The sequence below is a fragment of the Diadema setosum genome, chromosome 21 (genome assembly GCF_964275005.1).
Source record: "Diadema setosum chromosome 21, eeDiaSeto1, whole genome shotgun sequence".
Taxonomy (NCBI): Eukaryota; Metazoa; Echinodermata; class Echinoidea; order Diadematoida; family Diadematidae; genus Diadema; species Diadema setosum.
Window position 1 is genome coordinate 19,558,626 of NC_092705.1, and position 15,797 is coordinate 19,574,422.

General features: G+C 37.4%; 1 protein-coding gene across 1 annotated transcript in view; it reads right to left on the reverse strand.

Annotated features, from left to right (window-relative positions):
• LOC140244378 (uncharacterized) overlaps positions 1-15,797 on the reverse strand; it is a 111,529-nt gene that overhangs the window by 2,882 nt on the left and 92,850 nt on the right. The window contains exons 31-40 of the mRNA XM_072324017.1: positions 15,137-15,244; positions 13,189-13,260; positions 12,684-12,809; positions 10,082-10,198; positions 9,127-9,279; positions 8,319-8,426; positions 6,935-7,084; positions 5,182-5,298; positions 2,355-2,546; positions 1,146-1,432 (exon numbers count right to left, since the gene is read on the reverse strand). Coding sequence (XP_072180118.1) covers positions 1,146-1,432; positions 2,355-2,546; positions 5,182-5,298; positions 6,935-7,084; positions 8,319-8,426; positions 9,127-9,279; positions 10,082-10,198; positions 12,684-12,809; positions 13,189-13,260; positions 15,137-15,244 — 1,430 coding nt within the window. The remainder of the gene's footprint in view (positions 1-1,145; positions 1,433-2,354; positions 2,547-5,181; positions 5,299-6,934; positions 7,085-8,318; positions 8,427-9,126; positions 9,280-10,081; positions 10,199-12,683; positions 12,810-13,188; positions 13,261-15,136; positions 15,245-15,797) is intronic.

A 15,797-nucleotide genomic window follows, 5' to 3' on the forward strand; every position in this document is an offset into this window, starting at 1 on the left:
AAGCACTTTTCTCTATAGAATGCTTTGTAAAACAAAACAACTAGAATAATCTTTTTTATGAATCTGTACATCAGTTATAATGCTGTTGCCCTGGAAGAACTTTTTGCATATTATGTTTCTTCACAAAACAATGGCCAGTTTTCTTCTTTTCTTCTACAGAACAATATCAGAAGTAATCTTGCAAGGAAACCTGGTAAAACATGACACATAAAGAACTCTAAAAACAACATAGAGCAGTGCGCTAGTTGCCATACAAGTATTGAAACAGTCACAGCCTTTTATTTTGGTAGACGTTGTACGATATGCCTTGATTTTTTCATGGATGGTACAGTGCTGCTTATGTTTCACTGTATTTAAGGTCTAAGGTCAAATAACTTTTCTTTCAATATCAGTATACTGCCAGATCAGGGACTAGCTCCACATCAATTGAGCAGTATATGCACCATGCATGCATGCTGTATATATGCTGTAAGTATTACATGTGACCGATTGGAATTAATACTTTAATGAACTCTGCATGAAGAAATGGATTCATGGATATCAAATAATTAAGCGTGAACATTATTGACTTTGATCATAATATTTGTCAAAAATAATGTACCCTAAAGAGCTACCCCGATGCATGGGAGGAAAAGTGATGCAAATGACACAATATGTACGTGGCACACAGACAGAAATACTTGTAAATGTATGTATCCATTTACATATTAAGTTCTATTATGTAACTCATCAGCACATTATATTATTGCATCATTGTCTAGCATAAGTCAGAGGGAAGTGTATACAAGTCATGGACAATGTTCATGGTTTGTTTACAGCAACATGCAACAGAAACATGGCACATGTTTAAGCATGCATGTGAATATGTAATTAATAAGTGGAAAGAAAATCAAAATATTTTAGTCGAAAGATATTTGACTCTTGTGAGACTCACACAAACTCAAAGCACTTTCTCTGGACCTGAAGACATCCAAATTTACTGTGCTTTTATTTCTCATTCCCTTGCTTGTGGTTCTAACTAAAAAAATACACTTTTCTCAAACATGTCTTTTAAGTCTGAGTTGTGAAGAAATACTAGATATTAATATTATATCATCATTCCTAAAAAAACTCTCAAAGATAACTGCACAGAAGAAAAATCCTACCATGGCAAAGCTGTAGCCAGTCCAGAGGCTCCTCCAGCCACTTGGGCAGGCTGGGATGTCTAGGGACTGACTATGCACCGCGATGGCTCGGGTCGGTGCTTCACACACCAGACAGCGACTGATGTACGGCTCGATCTCTCGATTCATTAAGGGCATCATGGGAATAGGCTCATTGGTGGTCAGCCAGTAAGACTTGTCATTGCGGCTGGCGTAGTTGCACACATTGTTGAAGTTGCAGAAGAGGAAAGGCATTGTGCTGAAGCGGCGGAGACACGAGCCTGGGTCGCCTGGGGGCAGCAAAGAGTAAAATGAGATGAAATATTCAGCAAAATAAATGAGCAACACTGTGATTTGTTTTAACTAAAGCATTGTGTACTGAATGTAACTCACCATTATCATCATAATCGTCATCAGCAGCACCCGTGTCGTGTCAAAACATCTCTTGACAACTGCTGTTATGCTTATTGATATATTTTACTTGTTGAGCTGATATTATCTAGTACGATAAAAGGCAGTGCTCAAATAACCAAAAATCAACTGGTCTAATACTATCATCTTCTCTGCTCACATTAGATCTACACAAAACTAAATTAAAGCAAAATGATATCTCTCAATACTTCTAGGTTTTTCACTCAGCTATCCTCTTCTAAAAACTCAGTAGTTTTTTAAGGAATACTACCAAACTGCTTGCCAGAAATCTCTCTCCCGGTAGCTCTAATCTATCGTGACACCAGTCATATCTACATGTATACACTGACTCTGACTCTAACATGTGATCAGGACTTAACATACTGTCTGAGCATTTGCCCTTGAGGCTCTTCGCTGAAATTGTGGTCTTTGTGGTCTGGAGGAAACTTTATATTGAAAAACAAAATAAAAATGTTCACTGAGAAAATTAGCTCAACAAGAAAGCCTGCGATACAAGAGGAAAAAAAAAAATAGATTCATAAGTGAAATATAAAAGTTGTTGCAACTAATGAAAGCACAGAATTGAGAGAGAAAAAAAACAACAACCGTTAGCATTTTCTCTACAACGTTATACTCACTATTTGTCTCAGCTTAACAGAAATCTATAGGAGTAACATAGCATTGGAAAACAGAATGTTTTCTCAAAGCATGACTACGTGTGTTTCTCAGAATAATGTGGCACACAGGTGGTTTCCGCCATGGCACATAAAGAATTAAAAGTGCACAAGCGCATACACTTACCAAGGTCCTGGTGGTGCGCCCTCTCGTTGCCCTGAGCGAACAGCATACTGTATCCACGCCACAGCTCAAAGGTACCTGTTGGACAGCTTGGCAGCTGACGGGACTGGCTGTGTCGCACGATGAAGTGACCTCGGTTAGGAATCAGGCCATTGTCTCCCGGCAGTCCCTTGAGTCCTGGTACTCCAGGTATTCCTGAGTTAACAGACATGACCAATAAAATGCCGTAAGAAATACATACACAAATTCATTAACCCTAACCAGGCTGGGCTTTTTTGGGTGTTCTGTGGCCGGGGAGGGGTTGATTCAACCCCCCCCCCCCCCCCCGAGATCTCGGCCATCGATTGCGCAATCGCCATGAAATTTGGCACGTGCATTGCCTGTGGCGTATTCTACCACACTATACAAAAAGAAATGGAAATTTTCGTCATAATAATTAATTATGCTAATATATGCATAAAATTATACATTTTGCTCTAAATCAGAAATTAAAGCTCCTAGAATTTTCATTTTTGGTGAAAACATTCTTTGTAGCATTCCTAACAACGTACTTGAAAAAAAAATTTGGTATCAAAATAAATTTCTTATGTATTTTATTGTTTTATGAATTTCTTATATATTCCTTTGTTTTTTCGACCTTTTGTTTTATCCTTTTTTTTTCCGCAAAATTTATGACAGAACCTATTTCAAGCATAATTATGCTAAAATTAATTAGTTTCAGCCTATAAAAGTGAAAATAATCATATCTTTATGAATAAGAAGAGAAAACTCCATTTGCATAGACTTTATACACAAAATCACGTTTTTGAGCCATTTTTGGCCTGACAGGCATGTATAAAACGTCATGCAGCGTCGTAACGGTAAGCGCGATTTTCGCGAAAATGGTGTCAAAAGATGCGCGAGACTTGAAAGTAAAAAGTCAGCTAACGGCACGGTCACAAAATTTTGCGCGGCGGAGTAGTCGCGAAAAATGTCGAGGGGGGGGGTTGATTCAAACCCCCCCCCCCCCCGGCCTTTTTAGGGTTAAGGAACGAGATACAATGTATACATATGTAGCATGCTACAGGGAACGTCTGACAAACAAAAGTCTTTTGCGATGATTGTTAAAGAAGTGGAAGATAGCAATGCTGCACACCGGCACTGGTACGATGGTCCCTAACCAGTGAAAATCACTGTCGGACCAGTAACTGCTTCAGGAATGGACCAGTAAAACATAGAAAAACTGGGTACCTACTGATAAGACAAACAGGTCGGACCAGTAAAAAAAATGGGTTAGTGTGCAGCTCAGAAAATACTGACTATTTTATGGTATTCAGAAATGCATCTTGCCATAATTTTTTTTTTTTTATTTTATTTGGTTAAAAATCAGATAATGTGAGTAAATGGATTTTTAAAAATTCATATCAATATTTTAATGTATTGAAAATCAACATTTAAACTAATCCACCACTTCTTGTTCAACTCCTTAATTTTCTTTGTTTGCTCCTCGTTTATCTCCATATATCTTTATTATCTGAATTGACACTTTTTCACATTTTGAAGAGAAAACTATGATAATAATAATGACACAACAGAACAAACAAGCCATCATAACAGATACTGCATTGTTCTTTGTATTCTCTCTTTGATTTCCTGTCGTGCAAAGGCTTATGGTTTGACCCATACTGGTACTTTACACAATTTACTTTGAATGTGAACTGTAATCCATCATCAACATATATTATGTGAGTGTATTATGCATACCACTATGTTCTTTCCTAGACTTTTTCCTTTTTTAATGTGCCCGCCCTACCACCCAGATGGACAAAAAAAAAGTTGGTTCACTGTTAGTCTTCAATTTTCTCATTCAATGCTTCTTACTTTTTCTTGGGTACATGAACACACACACACAGCACACTTGCTTTATAACACAGGACATATATGCAGATACAAACCTTTTTGAAATATCAAATATGAGCTGTAAATTCATAGTGATAACTGTCTAAACATGGGCATGATCAAGTTAACAAAAAATAAAACAAATTCACACACAAACTCTTGCAAACCTACAATCACAAGTTAATGAAGACATCTCAGTTGAATACCACTAAATGCATCAATTGAAATGGCTGATTTGAAAACAAGGTGATTAAACAGACAAGATTCTACAGTGTGCATCCATACTGTCTTTACAATGGTCACAAATGGCCAGCCTGTAATCATCATATCCATACATATTAGGTGCGGTCAGACTGGCAAAAGATCGAGTAGTTTAAGATCGGGAAGTTTGGGCCATTCGTATGCGCGCAAGAAAGAGTGCGCCGTCCGATGGCTAGTGATTGTGATGCAACAATGCACATCTGAACATGACAATGGCCTCGCGCTTCGGAGACAACGCCCGCAAACAGATCGAGAAGTTTCGCGAGAAGTTTCGCAGGAAGTTTGCGGTCACACTGGCAAAACTTCGAGATCTTAAAGATCGTGATCTTAAACCTCTCGATCTTTGCCAGTCTGACCGTGCCTATATGTAGGTTTTGACTAGGTGCAACAAATACAGTGTAGTTGGCTCATAGATATTTTCTTGTGTAGTCACCACCATTTACTCATGACTTTCATGGCGATATATTTCAAAGACATACGTGTATCACTGTTACCACTTTTTACATGGAAAACACTTTTCATTAGATGGTTAAAATTCCTGATATTCCAACTATACTGGCAAGATGCTGTGAGAGATTATCTGTAAACAGATTGAGAAAATGAGGAGTGAACCAGAATATTATGTACAGAAAGTAAGTAGATAGAAAATACAATAATTTCCGAACATTGGGCAATGTGTTTCACATCTCACCTGCACCTCCATCTACACCCGGGTCACCAATGTCTCCCCGTACACCAGGATTGCCTAGTGGGCCATCAGGTCCTGGGGCACCAAAGTCACCGAATCGTCCTGGATTACCTGGGGTACCTTGGGGAGGCAAATAAGAGCAAAGGTTAATTTTTGTTAATATCCACTCTCATATATTACCTTTTTGTAATCTTGAACAATGCGACCCTTGTTGTTACTGCAGTGTTGTGGGATAATGTGCACCATCCCTGACCTCTGGGGATTATTTGAAGTGAACTGAGTCAAGCTCTTTACACAGAAGGGCTTTCAAATATAACACTTATCATAGTCATGTCTATATGGCTATATGTAAGTCTGACAGGGCATTCGGCTTCATTTCATTTGTTGATATTGACACTGCAAAGACCATACAGGGTGTCTCAAATAAAACTATACACTTTTGAAATGGCTGCCGAATATGGGGGAAAAGGTTTATATGTATGGATAGCTTATGGACTCAACTTTCATATGACACCAAAATGTCTACAAATAATTCATGCTTGAATGAGCACTACTCACTTTTGTAAAGGGTATGAAAATTAGGCTGCACAGGAATTAGCCTTTTAAATTTTCGACAGATGAGTCCGTTGGAGCTTACAAAACTGAAGTTGATATGATAAATCTATCAACTGCGATCTGTTTGGGTTTGCTGAGTGAATTTTATGGTTTATTAAACCAAACTTTTATGCCTGAGTAAACCGCAGCTGCATTTATTTCACTGTAGCATTGCAAATTTCCCTGGTAGACTCAGTGGTGTGTTCATGTGAGTAAGAATGAGGTGATGGTACATGTTGCAATTTCCATGTTACACACTCTTATTTTTTACATCTGTGACTTGAATGAAAACCTTTGCCCTCATTGCAGTTATTTTCAGATTAGTAGAATAGCTCATTGATTTACTTAATAACCAGATGGGGATTATGTAAATTCATTATTCAAATACATTTTGCTGAAAATTTTGCTGACTCACATGAACACACCACTGTGTCTACCAAGGAAATTTGCAATGCTACAGTTACATAAATGCAACTGCGGTTTACTCAGGCATAAAAGTTAGGTTAATAAACCATAAAATTCAAACCCAAACTGATCGCAATTGATCATAAGTTTATCATATAAACTTCAGTTTTGTAAGCTCCAACGGACTCACCTGTTGCAAATAAGGCTAATTTCTGCGCAGCCTAATTTTCATACCCTTTACAAAGGTGAGCACTGCTCATTCAAGCATGAATTATTTGTAAACTTTTTGGTGTCATATGAAAGTTGAGTCCATCAGCTATCCATACATATAAACCTTTTCCCCCAGAATCATATATTTCTTATTCAGCAGTCATTTCAAAAGTGTATAGTTTTATTTGAGACACCCTGTAGTATGACATTTTATGTGCATGTGAACAAAAGATTCTCTATCATTCCATTGAACTGATTCCTACATATGGCAAAAATGAAACATATATATGTGTATATATATATATATATATATATATATATATATATACATACATACATATATTTTTTTTTTTCACACTCACATATGTTTCTCTTCTCTAGTCATTATAAACAGGGCAATGTATTTGGCAAATTTGTGGACTAGACATTGAAAACAACAAATGCAAGAGAAAAACCAGACTAATCTTCTCCTGAGGAAACAGAAAGCAATCACACCAAAGAACATACAGAGGTAGAATTGGTGAAACAGTATTAGCGCTCCCCTTACCTTGTTGACCCCTTTCTCCATCTGGGCCTGGTGGTCCTGGAGGCCCACTAAATCCTGCAAAGCCCTTAACTCCTGGCTCACCCTTGACTCCTTTCTGGGCAATGGATGGTTCTCCCTTCTGACCCTTGAGACCATTGAAACCAGATTGACCTACAAAGTGGAAAAGTGGGTTTGAGCGACAGAGAGTACAAAACTTACCGATCAATTTGGAAACAATAAACCAACCTAGGGTACAGGAGGATTTTATAGCCAATACAGACAAAAGCATGGTAGTATAAAATAGGAAAAGTTACAGGCAACAGATTATTGTACAACACAAAAACTATAGTCAGCCCTCTCAGATGACTTGGGCTAATGTCTGGCATCCAGTATTACCATTTATCCCTGGTATGATTGATACAACAGATGAATACATCAGATACGGCTTTCATACCGCAGATGTGAGTTCATGGAGACTTTCTCTAAATCTGCGCCATGAAAAACAAATAATAATTTATAAGCCCGTACACTGCATGTTAGATAATCCTTTTAACATCCCCATAGAATTATCACTCAATGTAATGAATATCCACCATACCACTGGTTAGAGGACAATGAAAAAAAAAAAAAAAAAGCAAACTGAGGTGACAAATTCTCACTTTCAAACTACAATATATATGAAAATCGCATGTCTGGGGAAACAATTTCTATTAGATATTTCTTTTTTTCTAAACTAATTTTGTGTATTCAATTCACTGATATGAGATTATGGTGTAATAACTTGATATTTGACTATGTGATAAAAATGACAATAGAAATGCAAGAAAAGATTACACCTAGATGCCAACTTACCTGTAATGGTCAGCTGTCTGTACTGTAACTGTATAATGTGTGTACTGTATTTACCAGCGTATAAACCACAATCCTTTTTTTTTTTTTATTTTGCTGTAAGAAATATCTCAAAATAAGGGGTTCAGTCAACAGAAGGAAACAGCAAAAGGTGTGCTAACAGAATAGCTTGTATCAGGAGGACATCCTCCTATCAAGAGGTTTTGATGGAAGAAGTATTATGGTAGTATTCTACCTGGAGCATGTTTGGTGGTATATCAAATGACATCTTCATATCATAGAGGTTCAGAATGGCAAGTTATTTCAAATTCAAGCAGAGCTTATGAGCACTGCAAGGAACACTTACAATCTGTTGTGATAACTAACACTCACTTATACCTACTATCGAACTAACCGTGAATTAAGACATTTATGTGTAATCATGTTTTTTTTTTCCTGTTTGTTAAAGTGGCCACATCTATAGATCTACGAGGTTCAGTTTATACATGGCTGTATGCAGTCAATATATTGTCAAATATTGAAATGAACAAATTTGGAAATTGGTAGAGAAAGTTACCGCCTGGTCCAGGAGCTCCTTTTAGACCAGGGATCCCACTGTCTCCCCTCATGCCTGGTGTTCCTACCCCTCCAGGGATTCCTGGGTCTCCCTGGAATCCCTTGAAGCCTGAAAGGACATATTATAAAGCACATATCATTAGGACATGTAAAAGGACTATATCATATTCTTGTTTTCCTCAAAAAAAGAAAGAGAAAGAAGCAAGATACAAATTGGGCAGTGCTCTATGTGCATGTAAAAGATGGTATCAAGTTATACTTATGATATGTGTGAAAACAGCAAATACATATTGCAGGTACCTATATGCAAATACCATGAAAAACTTACAATATTCAATATACATAATTAAAAAGGAAAATGCCGCTCTCAGACAATGCTGTAATTACTAAAAAGACTAAGATCAAGCAAACATAATAGGGGAAGCTTAAATAAATTGTTGAATCTTATACTTTTACACATTTTTACTACATATTGACAATGATCAAAAGTACACAATCAAAAAGAAAATGATAATAAAGCTTATCCTAATCATATTTAGCAATACCAGGATTATCCTGATAAATCGTTACATTAATAAATATAATAATAAGTGAATCATGATGACAAACAGGTACTATCTACAATGATGCTATCATATTCCAAGAATGCTAATGACAATACAAGACATGAAGTGTTTTCTGTTTGTGTTTTTGTTTCTTTTCTTTTTTAAACAGCTGTGAAATTATCACAGAGTAGTGTGGACAAAGTACTGGAAAATCTATCAAAGTTGGTGAAATACTGCATTATTCAGAATAATCCTCAGTCTCACCTTTAAATCCTGGTGGGCCTGGGTCCCCTTGCCTTCCCTGTGGTGGAGGGAAGGGATCAAAGCCAGGCTCGCCCTTGGGTCCTGTGAAACCACGTTCACCCCTCATGCCCTTGAACCCTGGACGACCAGGTATTCCCAGTCTGCCTGATGGGCCTAAAGGTCACACAGCGGGAATAGAAGATACAAAAACTGACTTTATGTACAACCACATACCTAAAATTATGCTGAAAACTGTACATACATAGTACTCTACTTCTGCAGTTACATATTTTTTAACGGAAGTAACATATTTCAAGTGCCTGCATTTTTTAATTTAAATATGTTACGCGAGCTTCACAAAGATTTTAACCCGTTGAGGACGGTTTGATTTTGCTACAACACACATTTCCCACAGACACTTGCCCGAGTATACTCGGGACTCGTCCTCATTGGGTTAAGTGATATGATTTTTCACAAGTCTTAATTTTTAACTTAATATACAACATACAATGTACGTTTTGTGAATACTTAAAAATAAAATACATGTACATATACGTATAAACAATCAAATCTATCCATAGTGGCCACCCAAAGGAAACAAAAACAAAAGTGGCCAAAGCAATCAAATCTATCCATAGTGGCCACCCAAAGGAAACAAAAACAAAAGTGGCCATAATAGACAGGTTGTCACCATAGACAATATGGTTTTTCCCGGGGGGGGGGGGGGGGGGGATTGTTTTTAGTGGCCTTTTACAGCAGGTGGCCACATAGACAGGTGCCCACTAAGGAACATTTGATGGTACATTGCACTGTCTCATCTCCTCGTGATAGGTATAGTCATTCTTAAGGCATAACAACTTCCTGACCCTTTCACTAATATCTCTGTTTGTATGTTCTTAGCAAGGATCAGGGATCCTTTTCTATCTTCTAATGACACTACATTGTGTTTCTTTGGTATCAGTAATGCATGGCCAACCTGGGTCTCCTGGTATTCCCACACGTCCTGGTTCCCCTGGCTCTCCTATGCTTCCAAAAGTGGCTGAAGTTCCTTTCTCTCCAGGCAGTCCAGGGAATCCCTTGATTCCAGGAGGACCTGCAGGCATAAAAATGATTGGAAACATACTTTAAGTTCTAGATTACACATCTCTCCCTTAGAATGACTGACTCTGATTGGTTCATTGTAACAGCAGACACTGCTTTAATGACTCAGGAAAAGAAAGAAAAAAACAAACAAAACTGAATGAACAACTATGGACAGAGATGACAAAGAAAAATAACATCTATGAATACAAATCTACAGACCGCTACCAAAAGTCAAAGCAAAATTACATTGCTATTGTCTGTTCACATCGTAGCTAACATTATGCATACTTTCTAAACAGAGAGACCCAACTCCACATACAAATCAGTTTATGTGTGAGCCTAGTACTATAGCAACAGGATACATGTACAAATACCATGTCTTTCCTGGTACATTTTTCATTTTAGTATACCAGTAGTTTGCCTCATAAAACAAATATTCACTGTTCTAGTATTCTACACATAGTGCAAATCATTGAGAAGTGTGCAATTATTTTTCATCATGGCTACTACTAAAACGCTGATCAATTCAGTGCTTATTTACGTCGATGTAGGGCAATTTGGCAATCAGTTGCAATGAAAACATCTCGACTGAAGAATTTCATGAATTTGCATCAATGTAGGGCAATTTGTCAATCAGTTGCAATGAAAACACGGACGAATTTCATGAATTTGAATAACTTGTATTCACTTTAAGAATACCAAAATATAGATAGGATAATTGTTTGTTTTTTTTCTTGAATTTATTCCTCTACTTTGTGACAGCCACATGTTTTGCATTCAACTTTCATTACTTTTTTTTTAAATATGATGTTTTCTGCACATTTGATGCCAAAGTTTGTTTGGAATCAGACTTATGATTCAGGTGTAAGATTACATAAACTGATCACATGGCCATTCAAATGTGATCAAATGTGAATTTGCAGGATTTGCTTGTGAATTGCCCTATGGCAAAGCCATACATATATCTTTATACTTTCCATTGACAAAGGAATTTAGAAAAATCATTTGGATTTTCACTTATAAACAAAATAAAACATTGGATAGGAAAATATAGAAATAAAGAGAGGCAAATTTGTGTATCCACACCAAGAAATCAGATTGTGGCCAAGTATGACATTTCCCCTGCCAACTTGTCAGAGAATGTAATACAAGAAAATGGCTATTTTTTTTTTTCAGTTATATTTTTTTTTATCAAACAACATTGAATGTGTTTGACATAATTGAGCATTAAGTAACGCCTGCACAAAACTTAAATAGAGCTAAGATGCAAAACTTCCAACCAGGTTATACTCAAGCCTAATCTGGTTGGGCCCAGGAAAAATGGGCAAACCTGTACAAACAACTGATACAGAAATGACTGAAACAGCTTTGAGATGACCTACAGGTATTGAGATATTCAGAGCCTCTCTTTCTTTGCTTACTGTCATAGTACAGCTTTTATGTGGCATAATAAACACAGCATTTTCCATACAGGGTATATGGTTGAACAAGATGAATTTCATGTACATGACAAGATTAAAATCAGATGTAGTGGAAAGTTGGTAGAATCAAAATAAATAAACATACACAAAAAAGATGGATCATGGAAAACCAGACAAGGACCCCAACTACTTCCTCATTGCACTGGTTACCTAACCAGGAAAATGACCAACTCCATTTCTTGTTGCTCTACCTGATCATCTAAAGGTTTCAACCTCATCAGAACTTGGTGCCTCAACTAGTATTCTATATTACTCCACTGAGTGAACACATCTAGAAGCAATATTCAGCTTCTCTGAATTTGCATTCTGCTTTCCATATATTCTGTGATATGAATCACTAATGACAATCAAATGAATGAGCAAAAAAAAAAAAATAATAATAATAATAATACAGGGTACTTATAATGCGCAAGTTCCACATAGTTAACGTGCTCAAGGCGCAGTAGAAGAGTAAGTTATGAAATACAAAAATCCTTACACAAACATGCACATGAAAATGAATGACACCATAATGGTAATGAAAAAATACACATCATAATATACAATTCTACTGGAAAATGGTCATGAACAAATGAGTCTTGAGGGCAACTTTAAAGGAGTCAACATTCGAAATGTGACGGATAGCTCGAGGTAACTGATTCCACAGGTAAGGTCCAGCATGTGCAAATGACCGATCCCCCCATGATTTCTTCGTTTTTGGAACAACAAGCAATCTACAATCGGATGACCTTAAACATCTGGAAGGATTGTAAAATGTCAGTAAATTAACATTGTACTCTGGGGCAGATCCGTGTACGCAATGAAAAACAAATAATAATAGTTTAAATACAATGCGAGATTCAACAGGTAACCAATGCAAAAAACCAAAAGAACTAAATTTTTGTGATATAGTACATCAATATGTAAGAGTTCATGGCTAACCTCGGGGCTCACGCATATTTATCAACACAAATTAATATTCATATTTCATATTACCACAGTATTTTTTTCACATGTGATTTTCAAGAGACTCACCTTGTTGTCCTTTCTCCCCATCACTCCCTGCCTCCCCCGGCTCACCACGATTGCCTGGCCTTCCAGGATACCCTTTAAGCCCTGGATTCCCATTGTTTCCTGAAAATCCTTTCCTTCCCGGTGAGCCTGGGAGAATAAGAAACAAACACAAATACAATTTTAAAAGAGATTATCCGAAAAATATTCTATATCAGAATATTCAACTTGCATATATGCATTTGTCAGGCATTTTCAATAGCAGGTCAGGTGTAGCCTAAAATTTGGCCAGGAAGACACTGGTGAAAACTCCTTTTTTTTTTTTTTTTCTAACTGGGACAAGTGCTTACCAGTAATTCAAGAGAGATCCTGTGCATACCAATGACGCTACATCTAGATAATAGCATGCAGAATGACATTCAGATTCATTTCCTGGAAAAAAAAAGTTTCTATCAATTTACAATAGTCGTTCTTTATAAAGTTTGCAAAGCTAGCTCAAGTCAAGGAAATATCAATGATCGCTACCTACCAGCAAATCCAACTGGACCGGGGGTACCTTTGATTCCACTGACTCCTGGGAAACCTCTTGCACCAGCTGAACCTGATGTATCGTGCCAGAAACAAACAAACATGGATTGTATGTAGTTCTTGACCAATAGTATGCAATAAGAACATTGAGGTTAATCTGACATCTTTCAACTATTCTATTTATTTATTTATTTACTTTTGTTACTATTATTATTTTTTTTTTTTTGGGGGGGGGGAGGAGGGCAAGTCTGGGGATAGCAATTCATGGTAAGGCTATCACTGTTACTCTGTTGTGGAGGGAAACCGTTGCTCCACAATTCACTCTTGGAAAAAGACATCCTTCTCTGACAAAAAAAAAAAAAAAAATAAAAAATAAAAATTTTTGTCCAGAACTATTTATGCATAATATCTGCAACACAGTAACTCTTTGTAGATGACAGTGTTTCTGGATACAAAAATACGGATCACAATGAAATCAGTTTATATAACCTTTACTACTTAGCCAATTAAACTTAGCAAGACAAAAAAAAAAAAAAAAAAATTGCTAAGTTTCCACTCATGGGAATATGTATCACCATTAAAGATAATAAAAAGTTTTGGTACCTCAAAAGTTTCCCTGAATTTCTGTGTTTCAGGTTAAAGTACCTTTCAAATAACTAACACTGTGAGACTTACTCGCCCCAAAGTGCTCTCATTTCTTAGTAATCATGCAATTAACTGCGACCAGCAGCTAGCCCCATACGCATAGCGACCAGCAGCCCCATACGCATAGCGTAATGGGGCTTCGCATTGTAGCATTCAGGATCATGACAGATTTAGTATCGCGGGTAAATATCAACTTAAAATCCAAAAAAATTCTTCAATTTGAAGACTTACCAATTAAGTTAAAGTCTTGAAAACAGGCTTCGGGCAACGTTTGGTTCTGCCAATAGTCCCTTTCTGTTCGAATTGATGACTGAATGTGACTCTGTCGAGAGGACCTTGGGAGAGCTACATACACTGATTACTACGGCCAGCTCATACGCACACATCACATGCGAACAAATTTCAAATCCACGAACGGATAAGATGTTTGTGTGAGCATGCGCTGGCCGTCAATTCAGTGTAGCTCTCCCAAGGTCCTCTCGACCGAGTCACATTCAGTCATCAATTCAAACGGGAAGCAACTATTGGCAAAACCAAACGTTGCCCGAAGCCTGTTTTCAATACTTCAACTTAACTGGTGAGTCTTCAGATTGAAGAAATTTTTGGATTTTAAGTTGATATTTCCCCGCGATACTAAATCTGTCATGATCCTGTAAGCTACAATGCGAAGCCCCATTTAGCTATGCGTATGGGGCTGCTGGTCGCAGTTAGCTACTCAGTATGCGTATGGGGCTGCACGCTGCTGGTCGCAGTTATCATGCAATAATGGTTTCGTACAATACGTGTACTACCTCGCCGCCGTACGGCGGAGGCTCTGGTACGAAAACATTATTGCATGATTACTATAAAGACATGAGAGCACTTTGGGGCAAGTAAGTCTCACAGTTTTAGTTATATGAAAGGTACTTTAACCTGAAACACAAACTAAGACAAGGAAATTCATGGAAACTTTTGAGGTAATACCAAAACTTTATATTATCTTTAAGTTGTAAAGTGAGCTCCTGAATTTCCTAATCACAGCATTATTCAAGACAAGCATTGTCGAGAATATAGTATGCCTCTATTCACTGCATAGGGATTTTCTTCAAAGTGAGATATGTATATTAGGTCCTCCTCACACATTAATTGCTATACAAACAAAAGTATATGACACAGCAATGCCAACATGCAAATTCACAGGTCTGTGATTCTTTCTTAAACCTCTTATAATATTGCAAAATGCATTCACATAAAAGAAAAAAATCATGAAAGATCATTTTAGATGATTGAAGTTGTACTAATCATTAGTAGGGGGGCAAACTCACCTTTCTCTCCTTTAGGTCCTGGCTGCCCAGCTGGTCCTGGGTCTCCAACCCTACCAGGGAATCCCTTCTCTCCCACAAAGCCTTTTTGACCAAACCTACCAAATTCACCTGATACACAGGTAGACATTTGGGCCATCAAGAGACAAAAATAAAAACATATTTAACAGAAAAAAAAGGCAGGTAAATGTAAGAGATAGGGAGATACAGTGTATGAAGAGAGAGAGAGAGAGAGAGGGAGAGAGAAAAGGCTGGAGAGAGATTCCATTTATTTTTACATCAAGCTAGCATAAACTTTGGGACATCTTTTTCTGAACAGTGCACTGAAAAATTCAATCTGTAGGAACAACATTTGTCTTTGTCATGCATCCCCCCCAACCACCACTCAGGTGGTCATCTATACTGCTGTGCATTCCTATGTCATGCACGAGGTAAGGATAGTTTGTACTAGAAATGCGTACCGTCCCTGAAAAAGGACTTTGGTTTGTTTACAGCACTGCAAAGTTCACCCCTCAGAATGCCTCCTAACTCTGCAGACCTGACACAGTACTGGCTTGAAGAAAACTTACTCAACCTCTCTAGAATGTAAGCATTTGACCTTCATAGATAAATGTTCCGAATTTTTGCTCAGACTTCAGTAAGATGATATGAATATGGCTACCGG